This window comes from Eumetopias jubatus, unplaced genomic scaffold, assembly GCF_037043125.1.
Source record: "Eumetopias jubatus isolate StellerSeaLion01/CBP00866 unplaced genomic scaffold, mEumJub1_p1.0 scaffold_9, whole genome shotgun sequence".
Classification (NCBI taxonomy): Eukaryota; Metazoa; Chordata; class Mammalia; order Carnivora; family Otariidae; genus Eumetopias; species Eumetopias jubatus.
The window spans coordinates 19,112,669-19,133,801 of NW_028274815.1; the positions used below are offsets into that span (position 1 = coordinate 19,112,669).

The following is a 21,133-nucleotide window of genomic DNA, read 5'->3' on the forward strand; positions in this document are numbered from 1 at the left end:
AGCAGTGCTTTGCCCTGTCCCCTCCCCTGTCCCCAGGCTTCACACACCAAAACTTTATTCCATTTTTTTTCTTTTTCCAGGAAATGCAGTTACTCTTACACCAATGTGCCATTTCCCTGGTGTCCTCATTCCCTGTCACTGACAGTCCTCCTGCTACCCTCAGTAGATTATTATTATTTATTATTTATCAGCCGCCACACTGTACTCTGCTTCCTACAAGATATTAAAGAAGACACAATCCCTGCACTGAGTTTACAGCCAAGGAGAGCAGAGGCCTGGATTCAGACATCACAGGAGTGAAGCGAGCGCAGGGGATTTGCGGACAGAGGGCTCCCGCTGCCCGGCGCCCCCAGAGGATGAGGGCGGGCCGGCAGAGCCCGCTCCAGGCCCGCTCCTCCCAGTTCCAGCCAAAGAGCCAGCAGCTCCCTACTTTACCAACACGCCCTCCCCAATTGCTACTCAGGCCTCAGGCCTCTGCAGCTCCGTCAGGGGGAGCGGAGGGTGCGCGGGTGAGGGCGGGGAGGTTGAAACCCACAAGCCCTTACCTTCAGGCTGGGAGTAGGGGCTATATTTCCTCTGAAATTCAAAACCAGACGAGGGGGAGGTAGGGGAGGAAGGAGAGGTCAGGGAATAAAAAACAGAGCTGGCGAGTTACCAGGGAAGACTGGTGCTGAAATGGAATGTTCTGGCATAATGGAAAATCCCGCACTGGGGGTTGCCACGGGCCTCCAGCCAAACCCTTTCCTATTAGGGTTGACGTTAGGGTCTGTGTGGACAGCAAGTGTAGACAGAGAGGTGAAGGGGCTAAGAAAGTCAGTGTAGATCGTGGTGGCATGTGTGTACGTGGGGGGGGGGGTGTCAGTGTAGACATGCAAGGCTGGTGTGGCCTGAGTAGGGGCTGACTAAACAGAGAGGTCGGGTGGATTCCAGTGGGTCAGTGTAAACAGGAAAGTCCTCGTGCAATGGGGAGAGTCGAGTCTGGACAGACGAGAGGGTCGCTGGACAGGATGGGCGGGCTAGTCGCGGTTCTTCAGAGATTTGAACAATTCCTTCTTTCCGTGGCTGGAGTGTCCTAGGGAGGGCGGAAGCTGAAAGACGATTGGACTTTTCGTGCTCAAACTTTCCTGCCAGTTTCCTCAGGTGTTGAGAGCAGCCGGGGAGCTCCCTCGGCCGCGTCCGCCAACCCTGGGCAGGCGAGGCCGGGAGGCCGGGGCCGAGCAGCCGGGGCCACGCGCCGCGCATCCACCGGGCGCGGCCGCCGAGTCCGGCGAGCCGGGAGCCACCGCGGGAGGGGGGGAGGGGGACGGGGGCGGCGGACGGACGGACGGACATACCCGCCGGTACTCCGGCCCGGGCCGGGCGCGCCGCTGCGGGTTGTCCCTCGGGTCCGGGGAGCAGCTCCGGGTGCCCTGCCGGGGGCGCCCCGCCTCCCCCACCCTCCACCCCCGCCCACTCGGGCGCCAGTGATTGGCTCCGCCCGCCCCTGGCTGCGCGCCGAATCCCGCCTCCCTCGCAGCTAAAGAAGACGGTACCCGGAGCGGAGCGAGCCAGAAGGGAGCATGGTCCCCGCGCCGCGGCCGCGCCAGCCCCCGCGCCGCCGCCGCCGTCCCCGCCGCCGCGGATCTAGCTGCAGCTCCAGCCCCGGCCCCGGCTCCGCAGCGCCCGCCCGCAGCCCCGGCGGCTGCCGCGCCTGAGCGCAGCCCCCGCCCGGAGCCCGAGCCCGGAGCAGCCCCAGCCCCGCGGCCGCCGCGGCTGCGGGGAGAGGGCGGGGGCGATGCTGCCGGAGCCGCCGCCGCCGCCGCCGCCTCGGTGAGAGCCGCGCCGCGCGTAGCCGCACAGGCTGACAGGCAGAAGGACTGACTTCCCTCTCCCGGGCATCCTCCCTGGGCTGCCGGGAGGCGGCGGCGGAGGAGGAGGAGGAGAAGGAAAGGGGGGAGAAGGCGGAGAGCAGGAACGCGAGGAGGTGGACCTGGATCCGTTTCTCCCGGCCAGGACCGGAGCGGCCCCAGCTACCGCTACCCGCCGGCGCCGTCCCCTATCCATCAGCCCTCCAGCGCCCACCCGCGACCCCCGGCTCTCTGGGCGTCGGGCCGGGGCCGGAGCGGCGCAGCCAGAGGTAAGAGCCAGGCTGGGGCGCCAAGGATGCGGCGCCGGGGACCCCGGGTCCTGGCGGCTGCGCGGGGCCGGGCCGGGCTTGGGAGCGGGGCCCGAGAACCCGGAACGCTGGGCTCGGCTCCCGCGGCGGCCGCGGCGGCGGCGGTAGGAGCCTCCCGCGTCTGGACTCGCAAGGCTGCATGCAGGAGCCCTTGCGCCTGCGCTACTCCAGGGGGAAAAAGGGGGGAAAAACTTCCTGCCCCCGGGTGTGTATGCACTGGGGTTGCCCGGAGCCAATGTCGCGATGGTCGGGGATGCTGGAGGCGAGTGTGGCCCCGGCCCCGGCACCCCCTGGCTGGGCCCGGCAGTGCGCGTTCCTTTCCAGGCCACCTCCGCGGAGCGGCCCAGGGCCCGCGCGGGACTGGGGGCCAGGAGGAGGCACCGAAGGGCTGGACCCCGGGGGCGGCCGCGCGCCCTGCCCTTTGGGGAGGCGCGCGCCTCTGTGCAGCGGGAAGAGGGGTTGGGGTTTTGCCCCTTCCTGTCCTCAGACCCCGCATTTGGGGACTGGGTCTCTTCACTCAATGCCAAGTAACTTTCGAGGTAGAGGAGCGTGTAAGTCATGAGGAGGGAACCCGCACAGACCTGGTTGTGACCCCCCCTTCCCTTAACACCTTTTGGGTGCCAGCGTGTTTGGGGGTGCGGAGAGGAGAGCCCATGGGGATGGTGAAGGGACGAGGATGTGGTGTTGGGTGGGGAGAGGTTGTTTATGTGTAGGATAGTGTGGACCCCGAGCTGTGCAATGTGGAAGTGTGGACGCGCGCCCCGACCCCGGCGGGGCTGCAGGGTGGCAGACGGCTCACGTCCGGGTCTCCGTGGCCTGGAGCGGGCCGAGAGCGCGAGGTTTTTCTGCGGTCGCGGCGCGGGTGCCGGCGCTGGGCAGCGCCGGCCCGGGGCCCACGGCCCCGAGGGAGGGGCGCGCTCGCCTGGGGGGCCGGGAGAGCGGAGCCAAGAGCCGGGGCAGGTCCCAGGCAGCTCCCGGGGCAGATCCGGGCTCCGTTAGCTGGACAAGGCGGGGACGCGCTGCCTGCGGGGGGCCAGCCGTCACGGACGAGGGGTGGGGGCAAAGCGCGAGTCTCGGATGCCTGGGTCCGCCAGCTGAGAAGCCAGTTGTTGTTCCTGGGCTCTGGAACCCAACGGCAGACAGGGTCAGTTGGCTGGTCCTCCCGCGGGTTCCTGGGGATGCTGATGGGTAAGGAGCCGCCGCCTTTGCCATCCCTGCCGCTCTGCAAACGCTCTCCTCCTGCCCTCCGGTGCTTGCGCCGCGGCGCGCCCCGGGCGAATCGTGGACGCAGGTATTTGTGTAGCATTAGGCGAGACCTCGGCGCTGGAGGGACCGGACCGTTGAGGACGCCGTGCTGCTGCCGCCCGCGAAACTTCCACTTCGTCAGTTCAGGGACAGTCAGGTTTCACTGATGCAGGCTTCAGCCTCTCATCAGCCGAGCTACGCTGGGCTATGCTGGGATTCGGACTCCTCCTGCAGTGACAGATCTGTCCTGGTTACAGTTATATTTACCCTAATTTCGGTCTCCTGAAAGTCATCTGTCTGGTCCCTACAGAGTTCCTCCCCTTGCCTATGGTCTTATGTCCAGCTCAGCCCTAGGAGAGCATATTTAGGGAATTATTTCGGTGTAGGGTGAATGACAGATTTAATTAGCCCACTTAATTCCTGATGTTTTAAAAAATTATATTGGGGAAGCATAGAGCTAACTTTTTCACTCTTGGGGGGTAAGGGACAATTTTACAGATTGTTCATCCTGGCGCTTGGTAAAATTGTTGCCCTCTAATGCACAGGTGAATACTTGAAGGGCTGCTTGGTATGCATGTATTCGAGTAGTCACATCTAGGTGTTTATGCAGGTAGGGAGCTGTGTGCCACTGATGAATATAGTCCCTGTCCCATGCATTGTTCTCAGTGCTCTTGATTTATCATCCTGCTATAAATCAGGGAATTACTAGCATATGTGTCCTTAAACTCTATGAATTTAATGACATTTAAATTGGCTTATGGGCTGATGCGTTTAACCAATTTTAATAACTTTTCTGTACAAGCATCTTATAAACCATATTGGTCCATGATTAAGAAAAACATTTTCTTCTGCTCAGTCTCCCCATTTCTACACAGTTAACGGGAATTTACAGGTCTCCAACTTTCATTTGCAAGCAACAATCCAAAGGAAATACCTAGAGTTGTACTGAAAAAAAAAAAAAATCCTATGGTAGCTATGGTAACAAATAGATTAAGGGTTATTGGTTTTCATCTGTATGTGCTTGGGGGGTGGGGGTGGATCTAGTGTTGTGTCTTTTTAATTATGTTTCTAATGAGTGGTGGTCATACTTCAAGTACCCAGTGTGGGAGATAAGCCAGACTGAAAATTCAGTTTTGTGGGAGGTTTATTGGAACAAAGACTAGTAGAGCCCAAGAGAATGACTTCTGCTAACTGCAGCTCCTCATATCCAGAAAGCAAATAGATAAAACCTTTCTTGTTTTTCAAGTAGATGAGAATTGAGTTAGTCCCTTTAAGATTAGAAAATGTATTTTTCTTATAAGCTCTTACCAAAGGAACCTTTAAATCAGCTCCCGTTTTCTAGGAATAAACATGTTAGAAGTGTGGATGTTGGTGTGGATTGAGTGTCAGAGTTGTTATCAACACCTGTCAGTCTAAGTGAGGCATATCATTAGTCTATTCAAATCTTGCCTATTTCAATATTCATGCATTTCCATGGTGATCCATTCCATTTTTGTTTACTTAGTCAACCTTATAAATCTTTGGCATCAATTTCAGTTGTGCCGTCTTTTTTTTTCTTTTATTTATCAATTGATTTGGCTGCAAATCATTGCCAGTTTAAAGTGTTTCCTTTTTTTTCCTGCTAGTTTCCAAAAGTTTACACTTTTCCTGGTTACACACAGATACAAAGGGGTTAAATTTTTTTTAATAGACTCAGATAACACCATTGATGCTAATGTAGTTCTTTAGCATCTCATTTGATAATGTGTGTGTGCATGAGTATTTTTTTTTCTTCCAGCAGGCTTACCGTAAAGCTTTCTTGCTTTATGGCCCAGGGACGTCAGTGCAATCCGGCAGAATTGACTAAAGATTTTTCCTTCCTTCCTTCCTCCCTTCCTCCCTTCTTTCCTTCTTTCCTTTTTTCCTTTTCTTCTTTCCTTCCTTCCTTCCTTCCTTAGTTTTATCTTTCTAGGATCTTTTCTAGTAGTAGCAAAAGACAGAAGGCTCCGAAGTGTCAGAGGATTTTCCAAATACAATATATGTTTAGTCACAGCATATAGTATCCCTAGGATCGTTGTAATATTGTAAGCTCACTGACCAGGCAGCTTTGCTTAAATGCGAGCCATGATGTTGCTCACCCGCTTTCATTTTGCTTTCTAATGATGCAGTCCCATGCTAATCACACCCTGTATATTTCAGAAATATCAAGGCAAGCATTAGCACGCTACTGACTTATTAGGATCAAGCAAAGTAATTGGAACACTTAAGTTCAAAGTCGGATGGAGAAATGGAATTATAACCAACCTTGTGATTCTATAATCGGTCAACTAAATGCCCGCATGAGCGTAGGGGGAGGAAGAAGCACCATAACTAAGAAATCCAGCGATGGGTTGTGGAAAGTAAAGATAAACCAAGGCAGGAACCATGTAGGATGACTGGAGAACAAGAAATCTCTTTGTGAACACTTAAATCACATGGAGACCCAAATGTTTAGAAAATGGAAGAATATTTGTAGTTTGTGCAGAAGAGGCTCATTTGCTATTACTCAGGAAATTGAGGGTCATTTCCCAATATGCTAGAAGAATTGGGTAACAGAGTCACTGGAGAATACTTCATCTGAAGTAAATTTTACCATAGAAATGGTCTTAATAATTTTGGCTAAGAAGGAAAAATGAGTCAGAATTCTTTATCTGCCTGTTGTATCAAAAATGATGAGAGATCAAGAGCACTTTGAAAGCAGATTCTGTGGTTCTTCTTGAAACAGCTACACGCTTACTTGCCCAACACCCTAGGCCAGGAAGGTAGTCTATACTTTCTTCAAAGAAATCACTTGAAAACAGGGAAATTGGAGCTGCAAATTAAGGTGAGGCGAGTTGATCATTAGCAACACAGCTATTCGTGAAATGAACTTAATTGTCTTGGGGCATTTCCACCTTTAGAGTGGGAAGGGGAAGATTTCTCATTTCCCTTGAGAGAGGATATCTGCATGAAATTCAGATGGTTTGTAAATGCTTAACGGTGGCAGCAGATGATGATTCAGAAGCTAGAACAGAACAGGTGAACATTGTTAGGGCAGGGGATCGGGTTTGGGCCAAGAGGTCATCCCCAGACATTCAGAGGCTGCTACTGGCCCTACAGGTATCAATCTTTATAATTATTTTATAGAGTGTTGAAATTTTTTTAAAGATTTATTTTAGAGCGCACACAAGTGGGGGGGCGGGGGGCAGGGGCAGAGGGAGAGAATCTCAAGCGGACTCCCCGCTGAGCACCAAGCCCCACATGGGGCTTGATCTCAAGACCCTTAGATTATGACCTGAACCGAAATCAAAAGTCAGATGTTTAACCAGCTAAGCCACCCAGGTGCCCCTAGAGTTTTGAAATTTTTAAACCATTAACTCTTTTAAGGATACACACATATACATAAATATATATAAAAACATACACACACACACACACACACACATACAAACATATAATCTGCCACTTTTCTTTCTTTTTAAACTGTGGTTTAAAAACATAAAAATTTATCATCTTTACTATTTTAGGTGTATAGTTCTGTAGGATTAATATCCACATCATTGTACATGGATATCCAGAACATATTTTTATCATGTGAGACTGAAACCTTGTTCCCATTCAACATCAACTGCCCATTTCCCCCTTCCCCAGCCCCTGGCAATCACCATTCTACTTTCTGTTTCTGTGAATTTGACTGCTTTAGATCTTTCACACAGGTGGAATCCTCCAGTTTATGTGTATGAACATGGGTATACAAGTATCTCCGAGATCCTGCTTTCAGGTCTTTTGGATACACACCCAGAGGAGGGATTTCAGTATTCAGCCACTTTTTACACTAATATATTATTCTGTTTAGGAGACTTGGCGAAATTGCAGTCAACAGAACACAGTCAAACAAAGAATACAGTACATGTGACTAACATTTGTTCTTCCTTTCCTGTGTGTACATTTCCTGGCAAGTCCCTCGAATCTATTCTGTTTTGCTTTTTAGGGCTGCTTGTCTGAGTTGCAGCAATATTGCAGAGTGGGTAAAGATGAAGGCTTAGTGTCAGAGGTGAAGTCCAGTTGCTGGTGCCTACTAGCTGCGTGAATATATATGTATTCTCCGAGTCTCATTATCAGTACTTATTCTGAAAAGCATAAGAGATTTGCATCACAATTACAATAGTTAAAAATATCTTTAAGTGGATTTCATATATGAACTTTTAATTCCATTTTTTAGTATCATAACTTTAGAGTTGATAGGGATTTTAGAGGTCAGCTAATTTACCCATTATTCAATCATCAAACCTGGAACAAATGCCAATAATATGATAATAATAGCTTCCAGTTTTGATTGCCCACTATATTTTAGTACTTTACATATATTATTTCTAATCCCCATATCAGCACTGCAAGGTAGGGATTATCCACATTTTACAAATGAAGATGAGGCTCAGAGAGGTAATCAGCTGGCCCAAGACCACAAATCTAGCCACATTGTACAGCTGTTCGAATCCACATCCATCAGCGACCAGTCCATCTGTCTTGTCTTGTCTTCTCTCTGTGTGTGGATGTGTTTCTGATACTCTAGACAGGGTCTTCCTGCATTTGCACTTCTTCACAATGCCTTTTATTCGTCAGGGACTGCATTGTCTGTGCTAATGAACATTTTAAATAAAATAATTCTATTAGAGGGAATATGAGCTTAAATAAGAATCATTAACCAGGTCTGAAAAGCATTCACTATACTTTTAGATGTGCCCACCTGTTTCCGTTTCCTCTGGTCCTGGAAGGCTAATGAGAAAAACTTTTAGATGCTTTAATGGCTTCTGTTCCTGTGTTAGACAGCATAATAAATAAAGAGCAAATTGAAGAGTAGAAATGATGTACGAAGAATTAAGGATCCACCCAGAAGCACTACAGACTGATCTAGTTCGTTCACTTTTGAATCCCAGTGCCTAGCACAGTGCTGGGCACAACACTCCATAGTGAAAATGTTTTCCTGCATCAGTTTATGCCCAGAGAAGGTGTCAGGTAATAGACATCAAAGACTACTTTTTGGATTTTCTTTTTGTTCAGTGGCTATGTAGTTATATCTTCATGGTTTTTCATTGTGTGGAATTTTAGGTGCTATATTTGGGCACATATCTATAAAATATGCTTGTTGATGAATTCTAACTAATCTAAATGGAATCTTCTAGGATTTATGATTTGAGACTTTGAAGACTAATTTTCTTGGAGCTTCTTCACTCCTGTGATAACTTGAATCTATTTGGCACTTTTGCCAGTCAACACGAAGTCCATTCTTCGTATCACACTTAACTTGCAAGGTGTTGTCCCCACCAGATTTTTTAATTTGTGGCGTTTCACAAAAGCATTGTTTTAAAGGAAAATAAAACACCTAGGAATTCCTATTTTTATTCTTTAGATGAGTTTTTTGTGGGGGGGGAGATGGGCAGACGGGGTGAATAGAGTTTGCAGCAGACACCATGAAGAGATGTCTGCTCCCTGTTTTAACTCTTCCAGCCCTCGTTCAGCGGAGGAGGACTTCTCCAGTTTGAGAGTCACCACGAGAAAAGCATGGTCACCGGTGCCTGTGATCAGACCTATAACTAAGTGGCCGCACAGGAAGTGCCAAGCAAGGGCTGGGTTGCAGAGGGCACCGGGTTGGCGCAGGCTCTGCCTGCGTGCCTGCTTGTCTGGCCCTGCCACCTCCCCCTTCCTTACTCCGGGGCTGGTTTTGACCCTAAAGTTAAAATCAGTCATGAGGCTTTCTTTTTCTTCAAGCATGCCCGCAAAGCTCTCAGAAGCAGGGTCAGGGGTGAGGCAGAGAGGCAAGAACAGACAAGAGGACTCTATCTTGTAAAAAAGCAAAACCTAGTCAAAAGCTTAGGCCAAATTAGAGACCTAACGGTTTTTCACATTGTCCCTGTTTTCCTTCTGGACATTTTGCTACACTAAGAGGTGGTGGGGAATGGTGAAGCCAGGATTTAAATAAACTTTCCTTTCTCCCTTCTCTTCTCTTTTCACATTGTCAGCTTTGAGCATTTGATTTTGGATCAACCCTGCAACTGAAGTTAGCCTCTCAAGGAACTTTAATGATATGTGCTCAGCTTCTGGAGCTTCTGAGTGAGTGTAGACTCAGTAACTGTTCACTGAGCAGGCACCACTCCTTTTGTGTGGCATCTCATTTGTTGCTCACCCAGTGACATGGATGGCATTATTCCCACTTTGCAGATGAGTTCTAGAGAGACAAAGCATTATGCCAGAGGTCAGATCAACAAACGGGGTGCTGGATGGGTTAAAGGGATGAACAAGCCTAGCATCCAGACAACTGCCAACCTACAAAAAAGGGAGAGAGCCAATATCCCCTTTCATACAGAATATAAATTGCTTATTAAAATAACACAGTAATTACACATTTAGCCACATTGCTCGCTGATTACCACAGTTGCTATAATAAGCTGAGGGTCCTGCTAATTTTATTTTAAGGCCTGAAATAAACTCCAAGAAACAGAGGCCTACCCGTATGATTTCAGATACCTTCATACTTCAACATACTGTTATCAACATTTGTAAACTGAGCAAATGCTTGCTTCCTAGTTATCTTGAAGGCTTAGGTCTAACTGACCACTTTTCTTCATGGTCAGAGGCTTCTTAAGGGACACTGACTTAAAAGTGTGAGGAGTGAATATCTGAGAAGGACATGAGTTCCTGTTTACAAAGTGCCAAGAACAGGGCCAGGCATGTCACAAATGCTGTCTGTGTATATGGGTGGGTTGGGTTCTCCAAATCACGTGAACAAGTGGCTATTTCTGGATTCATCTTGGGAATCATGGTCTCCCTGAGGACAAGGACCATCTTTGTCTTTTAGCCTTGGACTTGGCCCACATTGGGTTCTCAAGTGTTGGACACCCCAAGACAGGGTCCCAACCAGGAGAGCTCCCAGTCTAGCTCAGAAGCCCGTGGTTCCTCATGAAGCATATGGAAAGCAAGCAGAGTAAGATCAATGAATGATCCGGTCCAAGGATTTCCTGGGAAGTTCTGAGACCAAAGGGGGAATAACCTGATCATGAATGCTGCTGTGGATGTCCATTCAAGTCTGCCTAACCACATAAGTTGGATCCTGCCGCCATTGACCAGGCTTTCCAAGCCAGTAGAGGAGTTAAAAACAGTGCTCCTCGAGGCCTCGTCCTCAGGCTGGTGCCAAGCCACGAACTGTTACCAGTCTGTGACAAGATAAATTGGAAGTTAGCATTTAGAAAGTTCTGTTGCCTTTGACATTGCCTTGACAGCCAGGAGCATGATCCTTAGGCTTATCCAGCAAGGTATAGACCAGTTTGGGCCTTGTCAAACTCTCACGTAAGTTGCCCAGAGAGTGCCATATGGTGTGAGCTGTGGTCTAGTCATGCATGGTAGGACCACAGTTTGGTTTTAAGGGTTGGAGATACCAACAAGACCCCAAAACCTGGTCCTTCAGTACAGACAGGTGGGGAGTACAGTGTGGAAGCCTAGATATGGTTTCTTGCCAAAGCCTGCTCAGTGATTTTCTAAAGCTCCTGTCCAGGATCCCTCATCAGTGAGGCCAACTTTGCCACCTTTAGGATAACAAGCAGACTGAATTCTGGCCAATCTGGCAGTACTCACCTTAGCAGGGAAAGCTGCCAGGTCTGTCCTGTCCAGAACATGATTGCCATTTGGGGTGGGCTGTGATGAGGGGCACCTGCTCAGTGTTTACATGCATCCCAAGTCCATCTCCCGGATGCCGAGTGAGAGCTCATACCCACGCTTCTCTTGAGGCCATTTTGTTGCATTTCTGCACGATTTTGATTTCTTGAGATACGGGCGGTTTATTTTGCCATTGAACTAGCTTATTTGGTTGATGTAAAGAAATATAAGATGAGCATGCTCTGATCCTGGGTTTCTGAACCCAAAGTGAAGGCCACCGAATTTGGGAAGTGTAAGTACCACATTCGGAAGCTGGGCTGCTGAGACCTGGAGGCCGTGTGCAGTGTGTGGGTCTGGCTGATCTTGCTAACGAAGAGCCTACCGTAAATAGAGGGCTGTAATCTATCCAGGTCATGCTGTTCCAGCCAGCTTTCATCATCAAAACTTGAATAATATTCAAACTGTGGAACATACTTCTTGCTGAAGCTTAGGTATGCCAAGTGGAAGAGCAAAAGCATCTCAATCTACCAATCTATGGCAACACATTGCCAAAAAAAAAAAAAAAAAAGGAGCACCTGGGTTGCTTCGTGAGACGTGGAGAAACTGCCTTTCTCCACAATCAAATGGCATTAAGATTTAAACTTTCTCCTCCCCCCCTCCCCCGCCCCAGAGTAGAAAGATTATCTTCACGGGAACCATGCTTCACCTGGAAGGTACCAGTGACTGAGACATGAAGGGAAGGTTGCAGGCAGCCATGGAGAGACCAGTAGGAACGCAGCTCGGAATAGTGCCTTGTTGGGATAGACAACACAAACCATCATCCTGTGGCAAGGGCTGCAGCCCTGGGTTTCTAGATGACAACCCCTGCCTCTCCCTATGCTGTCTCCCTCACATCCCCAAGTGAGAAGGACATTCCCACCCTGCTCAGGTTTTCACCTACAAATTTAAACCTTCCCTCCTAGATTCTATAGAAACCACAAACAGCCATCTTTGTGGGCGCAGACTCCTAGGGGTGGCCGCAGGGCCCTCGGCGGGGGGTGGCACTCAGTGAACTCCCCCGTCACAGTTTGAGAGCTGGCTGTAACTGTCAGCTGTTTTGATTCCAGGTATGCCTCCCAGGATGTCTGGTCTTCAGAAACATGTTTTGATATCTGGAATAGACATCTGGGCCAGGGATAGTCTCCTCTGTCCTAGCAGAAGGGGAGGCAAGTCGCCTGTCCTAACTCTGTGCTCCTCCCCGTGACCACACTGGAGGCGGGGCAGGGACAGGGGATGTGAGAGTGACACCTAGGGACTGAGCCTGTGACAGTGGGGAGGGCAAGACTGGGTTCTCAGAGTTGCCACGAAATCTTATTTACCTTCAACTCAACAACAAACGACCCGATTGAAAGATAGGCAAAGTGCTGCACGCCTGGGTGGCTCAGTTGGTTACGCGTCTGACTCTTGATTTCAGCTCGCGTCATGATCTCGGGGTCTTGAAATCAAGCCCCACATCAGGCTCCGTGCTGAGCATGGATCCTGCTTAAGAATCTCTCTCTCCCTCTCCCCACCGCCCCCCCAAAAAAGTGAAAGGGCTTGGATAGACGTTTCTCCAAAGAATACAGACCAGTAGCCAAATAAGCACATGAAAGAGATGGTCAACATCACTCATAATTAGGGAAATGCAAATCAAAATCATGACGAGATACCACTTCATACCCATTAGGATGGGTATTATAAAAAATTTTTTAAAGCAGGAAATAGCAGTCGCTGGGGAGGTTGTGGAGAAATTGGAAACCTTATGTACTGCTGGTGGGAACACAAAATGATAAAACAGTTCTGGAAACCATATGGCAGTGCCTCAAAAAATTAGACATACGATTACCATATGATCCAGCAATTCTTATGGGTATATACCCAAAAGAAGTGAAAACAGAGACCGAGATATTCACACCTGCACGTCCGTAACAGCATTAGTCACAATAGCTGAAAGATGGAAGCAACCCAGGTGCTCATCCACAGATGAACGGTTACAGAAAATGTGGTTTATACGTATATCAGAATAGTATGCAGCCTTAAAAAGGAAGGAGAATCTGACACACGCTACAACGTGGATGAGTTTGAAGACATTATGTTAAGTGAAATAAGGTGAAATAAGCCAGTCACAGAAAGACAAATATTGTATGAATCCACATGTATGAAGTACCTAAAGTAGTCAGACTCCTATAGACAGAAAGTAAGATGGTGGCTGCCAGGGGCTGTGAGGGGAGGGGAATGGAGAGTTCCTGTCTGATGGATACAGACTTTTAGTTTGGGAAGATGAAAAAGTTCTGGAGATGAATGGTGGTTGATGGTTGCGCAGCAACGTGAATATACTTAATGATGGTGGACCATACACTTAATAAAACAGTAAATTGTATGCGTTTTTACCACAATAAAAAAAAACAGACTTATAAAAAAACATACTGCAAACTGATTCTCCTAATAAATTCTTTAAACAATTTGCTGGGGGTGGCAGGGGGAACCATTTACTTTAACAGTTCAACAGGCCTTATTGAGCACTTGCTGTGTGCCTAGCCCCGTGGTGGGCATTGTATTTATTTTATTTGAGGTATAACAGTTGAGGCCATAAACTAAAGTCCACAGATCTTAAATGTTCAGTTCTGTGAGTTTCGGTAATTGTATATTCCTGTGTAGCTACCATTCAAAACAAGATATAAAACATTTCCTTCACCCGGAAAGTTCCCTGTACCCCTCTCCTAGCCATCTCCCTTCTGCTCTCCAACTGCCTTTTATGTGAGTCACCAGAGATTAGCCTTGCCTGCCGTTGACTTTCATAGAAACAGAAATATACGGTGTGTCATCCTTTTCGTGCCCAGCTGGTTTCACTCAGCATACCCTGTGTGCCATTTATCCATGTTGACTTGTGTCCCTTTTAGGTCATTCTTTATTGGTAAGTGGTAGTCCATGGCGGTACCACAGTTTGTGTGTCCATTCTCCTGGGGATGGACATTGGGTGGCACTGTGTTTGGAGACACCCACCACCAGCAAGTGAGGATGTTAGTTGGCCAGTTGGGGGTGTCCACACAGGCTGGGGCTCCCATACAAGTTCTCCATGCTTGGGATTTTCCCACTTGACTGGCAGCATACCCAGAGTTGAACGGTCTCCAAGTTGATGGCATTTCGGCGATTTACACTAGAAATAGGCTATCCAGTGGACCCAGGCCCATGTATTGCCACTCAACAGATTTCTCCCCCTGAAGACACATCATAGGGGAGGCTAAACATCAAGAGGCTGCTTGGTGACTGCAATGCAGACAGGAGGTTGGTAGATGGTCTTAAAGGTCAGTGTCCCTGAGCTATGACTGCACCATCTCCAGCTCAGGGGGCCACCTGCAGAAGTGACCAGATGCCTGGGGGACAGAGCGTGGGGGCAGGAGGGGGCAGAGCACTCTCCTCGGGCAGGACTGGGGTGGCCAGTTCCCAGCTTGGCCCCTTCCTCCCTGGTTTGGAGACTCCGGCCTGGTTAATGTATTCTTTCGGTAGCTTTGTTAACACCTTTCGTCTGAGACTGAAGCGTGAGCTAGTCTCTCCTTACAGTAATTTTGCCCTCTCTATTGTGCCCCATTCTCCAGTGAATCTGTAGTCTGACTCTGAGGTCAATGTCCCCTTTTTACAGAGTTCTGGGCAGTATCTCCTGTCATGAAGTAGTGAGGCCTCCTGCCGAAGAGCCATGGCCTTCGCTGCCAGGTCGATCTGGGCTCAGCAGCCTAGGAGGGCCTCCTACAAATGGTGGGCTCTTACTTCATCTCTTGGAACCTAGCTACCCCCTATAATGACACTAATAATAGCTTTACTGCCCTCTGTTCTGCCTGTCACCGGCTTATAGGAAATTAGGGGTGGGAGGGAAATTCCTGCCTTCCAGGAACTCAGACAAAAGTCATCTGTGTGAAAGCTCAGTCTCGTTGTTTCCCTCATTCCCACATTCCTGGGCAGTGCCTCATCACAAGATGCAGACGATGCAAGTGGGGAGTGTGGGGGTACAGTATGACTGGTTGCTCTTTGGTAGAGAGCTGTGGAGACACAGGGGGAGGGGACAGTCACCGGGAAGCCCCACAGAGCAAGGAGAGTTTGGAAGACCTACGAGGGCAAGTGTATTTACTGTGGTCTCCCTCCCTCTGGAGCCTCAGTCTGTATATCCCTGGCCCCCAGCCCAAGTCCAAAAGCTCACAAACCCCATCCAGCTAACAGATTTGCCCCCCCCCCCCCCCCATGAGAGGTAAGCTTAGAAGACCCAGCTTGGCTTTGCATAGGATATAGAGGACACATTGCCTGGAGTTCACCTCTGAGTGATGGTAGCACAGCTGGGTGTGGACGAGCCCTGTGATGCTCATGGGGATGGTGGAGTGGAGCCTGGAGCCCATCCCAGCAAATCAGGGTATAGCGAGTCCTGCCTGCCCATGGATTGGCACAGGGAAGCTGGGATGGAAGGAAGGATCTGCTCTTGGAGAGAGCAGAGCCCCGAAGTGGCTGCAGGAGTAGCCAGTATGCCGTGTTGACAGTGACTATCAGCTGGTTCCAAGGAGCCACTCTGGCCCAGCCGAGGCCACCCTCTGTTCCCTCCGCCTCTTCCTAATCTAGAAATCTTGACTGTCTCACTGCCCAGTTCAGAACCTGCCTGTCCTGTATGGCTTCCTCGGGAGAAGCCGCCTGCCCGTGGGGATGAGCTGACTGAGGTTCTCCATGTGACTGCTTCGTAGGCGCCCCAGCTGACCATGTGCCCCCGGGGGATCTATGGCCTCACCTTTGTTTATTTTCCCCCAGGGGCCTACACCAGTACTGAGCACACTGCACAGTTTGAACAAGCGAAGTGCAGAGAAGGGAAATGCCATCTAAGATTTGCCAGTCAGGAGAAGAGCGGGAACCAGAATCCCAGACCCTAGAACGAGGGAAGAGTATCATGAACGGTGCAGGGAGGGGCAGGAGCACCAGGTCTGGATGAGGGCTCCTTTCCTGTGAATCTATGCTGCTTCATGCTCTCCCGGGTGCAAGAGTACAAACCCTGTGGAATATTCTCTCTGGGTTGGTTATTGTCACATGGAAGTAGGGATTATTCCCTAAAATGTGCAGCTCAATAAGCGGTCCCTTCACCGGGATGTGAAAAAACCATGCATCCAAATCTGAGTCACAAAAGATGATCTTTGCTCCATTTTTTTCTGCACACCAGACACAAATTTTTTCCAGGACACTCACCTGTGTGTTCCTTTTCAGTCCTTGGGCCTCGGGGTCTCCCGTGAAAGCCCAACCTGTATTTGGCTCCCAAGTGTTGCCTGTGTTCCCTCCTCCAATTCTCGTCCCTGTCTCTTCCCCAACCTAGGTTTATGTCTCCCCCTTTGCCCAGCTACAAACCTCACTGGTTTGTCTTGGGGAAAACCTATCCTTGGAGATGTGTTTGGGCACTAGGTGGGGTTGACATAACGGTGGCATTAAAACTGTTCCTTGTTTTCTCCCGATGAAGGAAACCAAAAAGAAAAACACAAAACACTTCTTTGGGGATTGAGAACAGAGTTTCTAAAGTGACTTCGTCATGAGTTTTGGTATTTGAGGGAATTGTTTTTAATTAAGAGGGAGATTTTGTTAATTAAAGGAAATCAAGCACCTATTATGTATGTACTATGATGTCAAGGATGTACAAGCAAAAGAGCATTGGAAGAAAAGGCTAAAAATATACCCTAATGTTAACAGTGATCATCTTTCTGCTTTAAAATTCTCCAGATTGTTTAAATAATCAGCATATTTTTCATAACGGGGAAAAATAAAATTTTATTTAACAAGGGAAAGAGATTTAACTGTACTAATAAGGTTAATTTTTGCCTCCCACCACCCCTATCGTGAGCAATATGTGTTTGTGTACATGCCCACACTAACACTGATGAAAACGTGAAAAAGACAAGCCATCACGTGGAGGAAATGTTTAAACCACCGGTTTTATAGGGAGGAAGGAACCAAATCATTTCATGTAATTCCATATAAAATCTCCCTCCCCGTGAATCTCAGATTCACCTTAAATGAACAATTCTGTCAGGGTTATGTTCCACCCAAGGGCTCCTGCAGGATCCAGGATTGAGGGGCTTTCTCAAAGGCAGCTGAAACAGGTTTCAAATCATAAAAGCCTGCCTCGTTGAATGCGATGCCAGCTTTCTCCACTAACTGTGCCCCCAAGTGGTCACTTGTACCTGTAAATGACAGCCGGCAAGAAAGGTTTGCAATTACCAGGTCTTGGACCACAGGGCTTGCAGTTTGAGGACGACGATGGTGGTGCACGACAAAAAGCAGTGAGAAAGGGAAGAAGAAACCTGAAGCGCGCGCACGTGTGTGTGTGTGTGTGTGTGTGTGTGTGTGTGTGTGTGTGTGTGTGTGTGTTTGGAAAGCAAAAGATAGGGAGCATTTTCTGAATGTTTGCCTTCCCCACACCCCTCCAGAAAGCGCGGGTGCATGCGTGCATGCGTGTGTGTGTGTGTGTGTGTGTGTGTGTTTCCAGAAGAAGTGGGAGTGACTGTGAGCAAAGCCCTCCCAAGGATTCCAGAGACTTTGCTCCTTCTTCTTTAGGAGTGCACCTCCATGTCTTGCACAGCCTGTTTCTTTGCAGCAGTAGCTCCGTGATAGTCTCCTTGGCAGTCCGCCAGAGACTGTAAGTGTACAGAGAATTGTGTTTTAATAGAAGGCTTTACCTCTGATACAGATTTAAAATGAGAAAGAAACTTTCTGTTCCTCAGCCAGAGCGAAATGCATTTTGCTTCTTGCTAAATGCTGGTGATTACAAGCTCATCTTACATAATTTTATTATTTTCAATTGCTGCCTGTCAGTCTCAGGTGATGGTTTCCTGGGAGCAGAAAAGGAGGCAGATTCTGGGTGATGATAAAAAAAAAAAGTCACCCAAGTCATTAGCAAATCGTACAGAAGTTTAGAAAGGAGAATAATTTTCTTTGTGATGATACTGTTTAAGACATTCAGAACTTGCATACCTAAGTTAGACATGCAGAAGTGAATTGAATACTCTTTAATGGCCTTCTAGAAAATGTATCTTCACTTTAACAAAAGGTTGATGTTTGAGATTTAAAAAAAAATTTTTTTTTAATCTAATGAAGGAATTCTCTTGAATAACTACATTTTCAGAAATCTTTGACACTTTCAAGGTGGTCCACTGTCACGCCCACAAGAGGGCATTTTCTCATCAACTTCTAGAAGAAGGATTTGTTTCCCAAGGAAAAGCTAAGAGGCCTGGGGGGAGGAGAGTGTTAATGAGAAGCAGGGGATGGAGAGGAGCTTGCAATTGAGTGTATGAATGTTTCCACTTACTCTGTCCTGCCAGCCTGCGAGCCAGTGCTACCGGCTGGCCAGGAATTCAGCTCACTGTGTTTACTCGCTGTGCTGTTAATGTCTTATTCCCAGAATGACTGGGAACCAAAGGAAACCTTCACAAGAGTTTCCTCCAGATACGAGATTCCACGTGCTAGCATGGAGCTAGGATTAATTCCTAGAGCTGGTGTCACCCGTCAGTGACTTAAGTACTAAATTTCATTTTCTATTATTTTAAGACTCTGGCCAAAGTCCCCCAGTATCATGGGGGGACTTCCCTTGTTCCAAGTTCCTTCCTTTACTTATTGAACAAACATTTATTGAGTACCTCCTGTGTGTCAGCATTGAGCCTGGCTAAGATCCTACATACGTTCTTGATAGGAGACTTAGCATAAAAAAACAGAGACAAATAAATACTGGAGTATTATCTAGATAATTATAAATGCTATGGGGAAGGATCATTGGGAGAAGCGAAGAGGTAGCTATTCTGGATTGGGTAGTTAGGAATACTTCTCTGAAGAGTAACAGTTATTAGTTTGCTAAACACTTTAAAATTACCATCTACTCTTTTTTTTATTCTTTTTTGAAATTCAATTTGGTTAACATATACTGTATTATTAGTGTCAGGGGGTAGAATTTAGTGATACATCAGTTGCATACAACACCCAGTGCTCATTACCACGTGCCCTCCTTAATGCCCATCACCCAGTTACCCCATCCCGTACCCACCTCCCCTCCAGCAACCCTCTGTCTGTTCCATAGAGTTCAGTGTCTCTTATGGTTTGCCTTTCTCTCTGTTTCCATCTTACTTTATTTTTCCTGCCCTTCCCCTATGTTCATCTGTTCTGTTTCTTAAATTCCACATAGGAGTGAAATCATATGGTATTTGTCTTACTTTGACTGATTTATTTCACTTAGCACAATACCCTCTAGTTCCATCCATGTCATTGCAAATGGCAAGATTTCATTCTTTTTGATGGCTGATACTCCATTGTATATATACACCACATCTTTATCCATTCATCTCTCAATGGACATCTGTATTCTTTCCATATGTTGGCTATTCTGGACATTGCTGCTATAAACGCTGGGGTGCCATCATCCCATCGCTGTGATAAAACAATGAATGTTTTGGGCGCCTGGGTGGCTTAGTCGTTAAGCGTCTGCCTTCAGCTCAGGTCATGATCCCAGGGTCCCGGGATCGAGTCCCACATCGGGCTCCCTGCTCAGTGGGAAGCCTGCTTCTCCCTCTCCCACTCCGCCTGCTTGTGTTCCCTCTCTCACTGTGTCTCTGTCTGTCAAATAAATAAATAAAATCTTTAAAAAAAAAAAAAATGAATGTTTTAACACCAGAGTGGGAAGGACATAATCCCAGAACAAGGAGAGTTGAATAAACTTAGTGTTTTGGAAAAATTGCTGCATACTCTTGAGTTTTCTCACTTTCCATGGACTATGGGAACTTTATCATGGCCTAGTCCTACTCATAAATAATCATCCACTCTTTTCCCAACCATGAGGTCCAAACCCTAGAAAGTACGGTAATGGCAGCTCTGTTGGCACGAATTCCACAAGCCTGCTCAGCTCACAGCTACATACGTAAGACATGAGTAGAAGGGTGCCTGCTCCCCACCCTTGTGGTTCTGGGACACTGGGTGGGGAGTCTAGCCCAAGAGCTGTGATAACCCTTAGAGATGCACGTAAAGCATTTCTGAAGCCAGGAGTCAAAGCTCTACTTTGAACACATGTTTTGGAAGGTCAGAGCTGTAGGAGCTGGGCAAATCAAGGAGAGCTTCATAGAAGTGAGTCTTCAACTTGAACTTAAAGGGTAGACAGGTGTAAGAAAGAGGGTAATGGGATTATAATGGATGGTTCATTTTTCGAGTGAATGTGGAACAGTTTTTGGTAATAAAAGTAATATCCATTTTGTAATATTTTCAAGCATAACGATGTAAGTAATAAGCTCTTAAGACATATTGCCTAGAGGAGAGTCTCGGTGGTTCAGTCAATTAAGCATCTGACTCTTGATTTCGGCTCAGGTCATGATCTCAGGGTTGTGAGATTGAGGCCTGTGTCAGGCTCCCCGCTCAATGGGGAGTCTGCTTGAGATTCTCTCCCTCTGCCCCTCCCCCTGCTCTCTCTCTCTCTCTCTCTCTCAAATAAATAAATAAATAGTCTTTTTTTTTAAAAAGACCTATTACCTAGAGATGGCCATTGTTAATATTCTATTATATTTTCTTCTAATCTTTTTTTTGCATTTGCACAATAGCTAGGGCTATGTTGCATATGAAATTTTGCATCTTGTTTTTTTTTTTACATTAGAACATTTTCCCATGTTATTAAAAATGATTCTTGGGCGCCTGGGTGGCTCAGTCAGTTAAGTGTCCAACTCTTGATTTCAGCTCAGGTCATGATCTTAGGGTTGTAAGGTCAAGCCCTGCACCCTGCTCCACCCGTGGATCCTGCTTAAGATTCTGTCTCTCCTTCTCCCTCTGTCCCTCCCCCCCTCTTAAAAAAATGATTCTTAAACATCACTCCTTAGTGCCTACGTGGTATGCCATCATGCTTGCAATCTTACTTACTCAGCCAGGGCCATCAGCTGTATTTTTTTTTTCCTACTCTAACACTCTGGTGTGTATTCTTGTGTATCATTTTGATTCATAATTTTGGTGTCAGACAGATCTGACAAGACCCAGCTCTGAGGGCAACATCAGGCTCATCACATTATCCACCCAGGCCTCTGTCACATG

General features: G+C 47.8%; 1 protein-coding gene across 1 annotated transcript in view; it reads left to right on the forward strand.

Annotated features, from left to right (window-relative positions):
- The first annotated feature begins 1,559 nt into the window (after positions 1–1,559).
- The window catches only part of KLHL29 (kelch like family member 29), a 300,062-nt gene continuing 280,488 nt past the window's right edge, over positions 1,560–21,133 (forward strand). Inside the window, exons 1-2 of the mRNA XM_028099660.2 lie at positions 1,560–1,644; positions 1,899–2,116. Coding sequence (XP_027955461.2) covers positions 1,560–1,644; positions 1,899–2,116 — 303 coding nt within the window. The remainder of the gene's footprint in view (positions 1,645–1,898; positions 2,117–21,133) is intronic.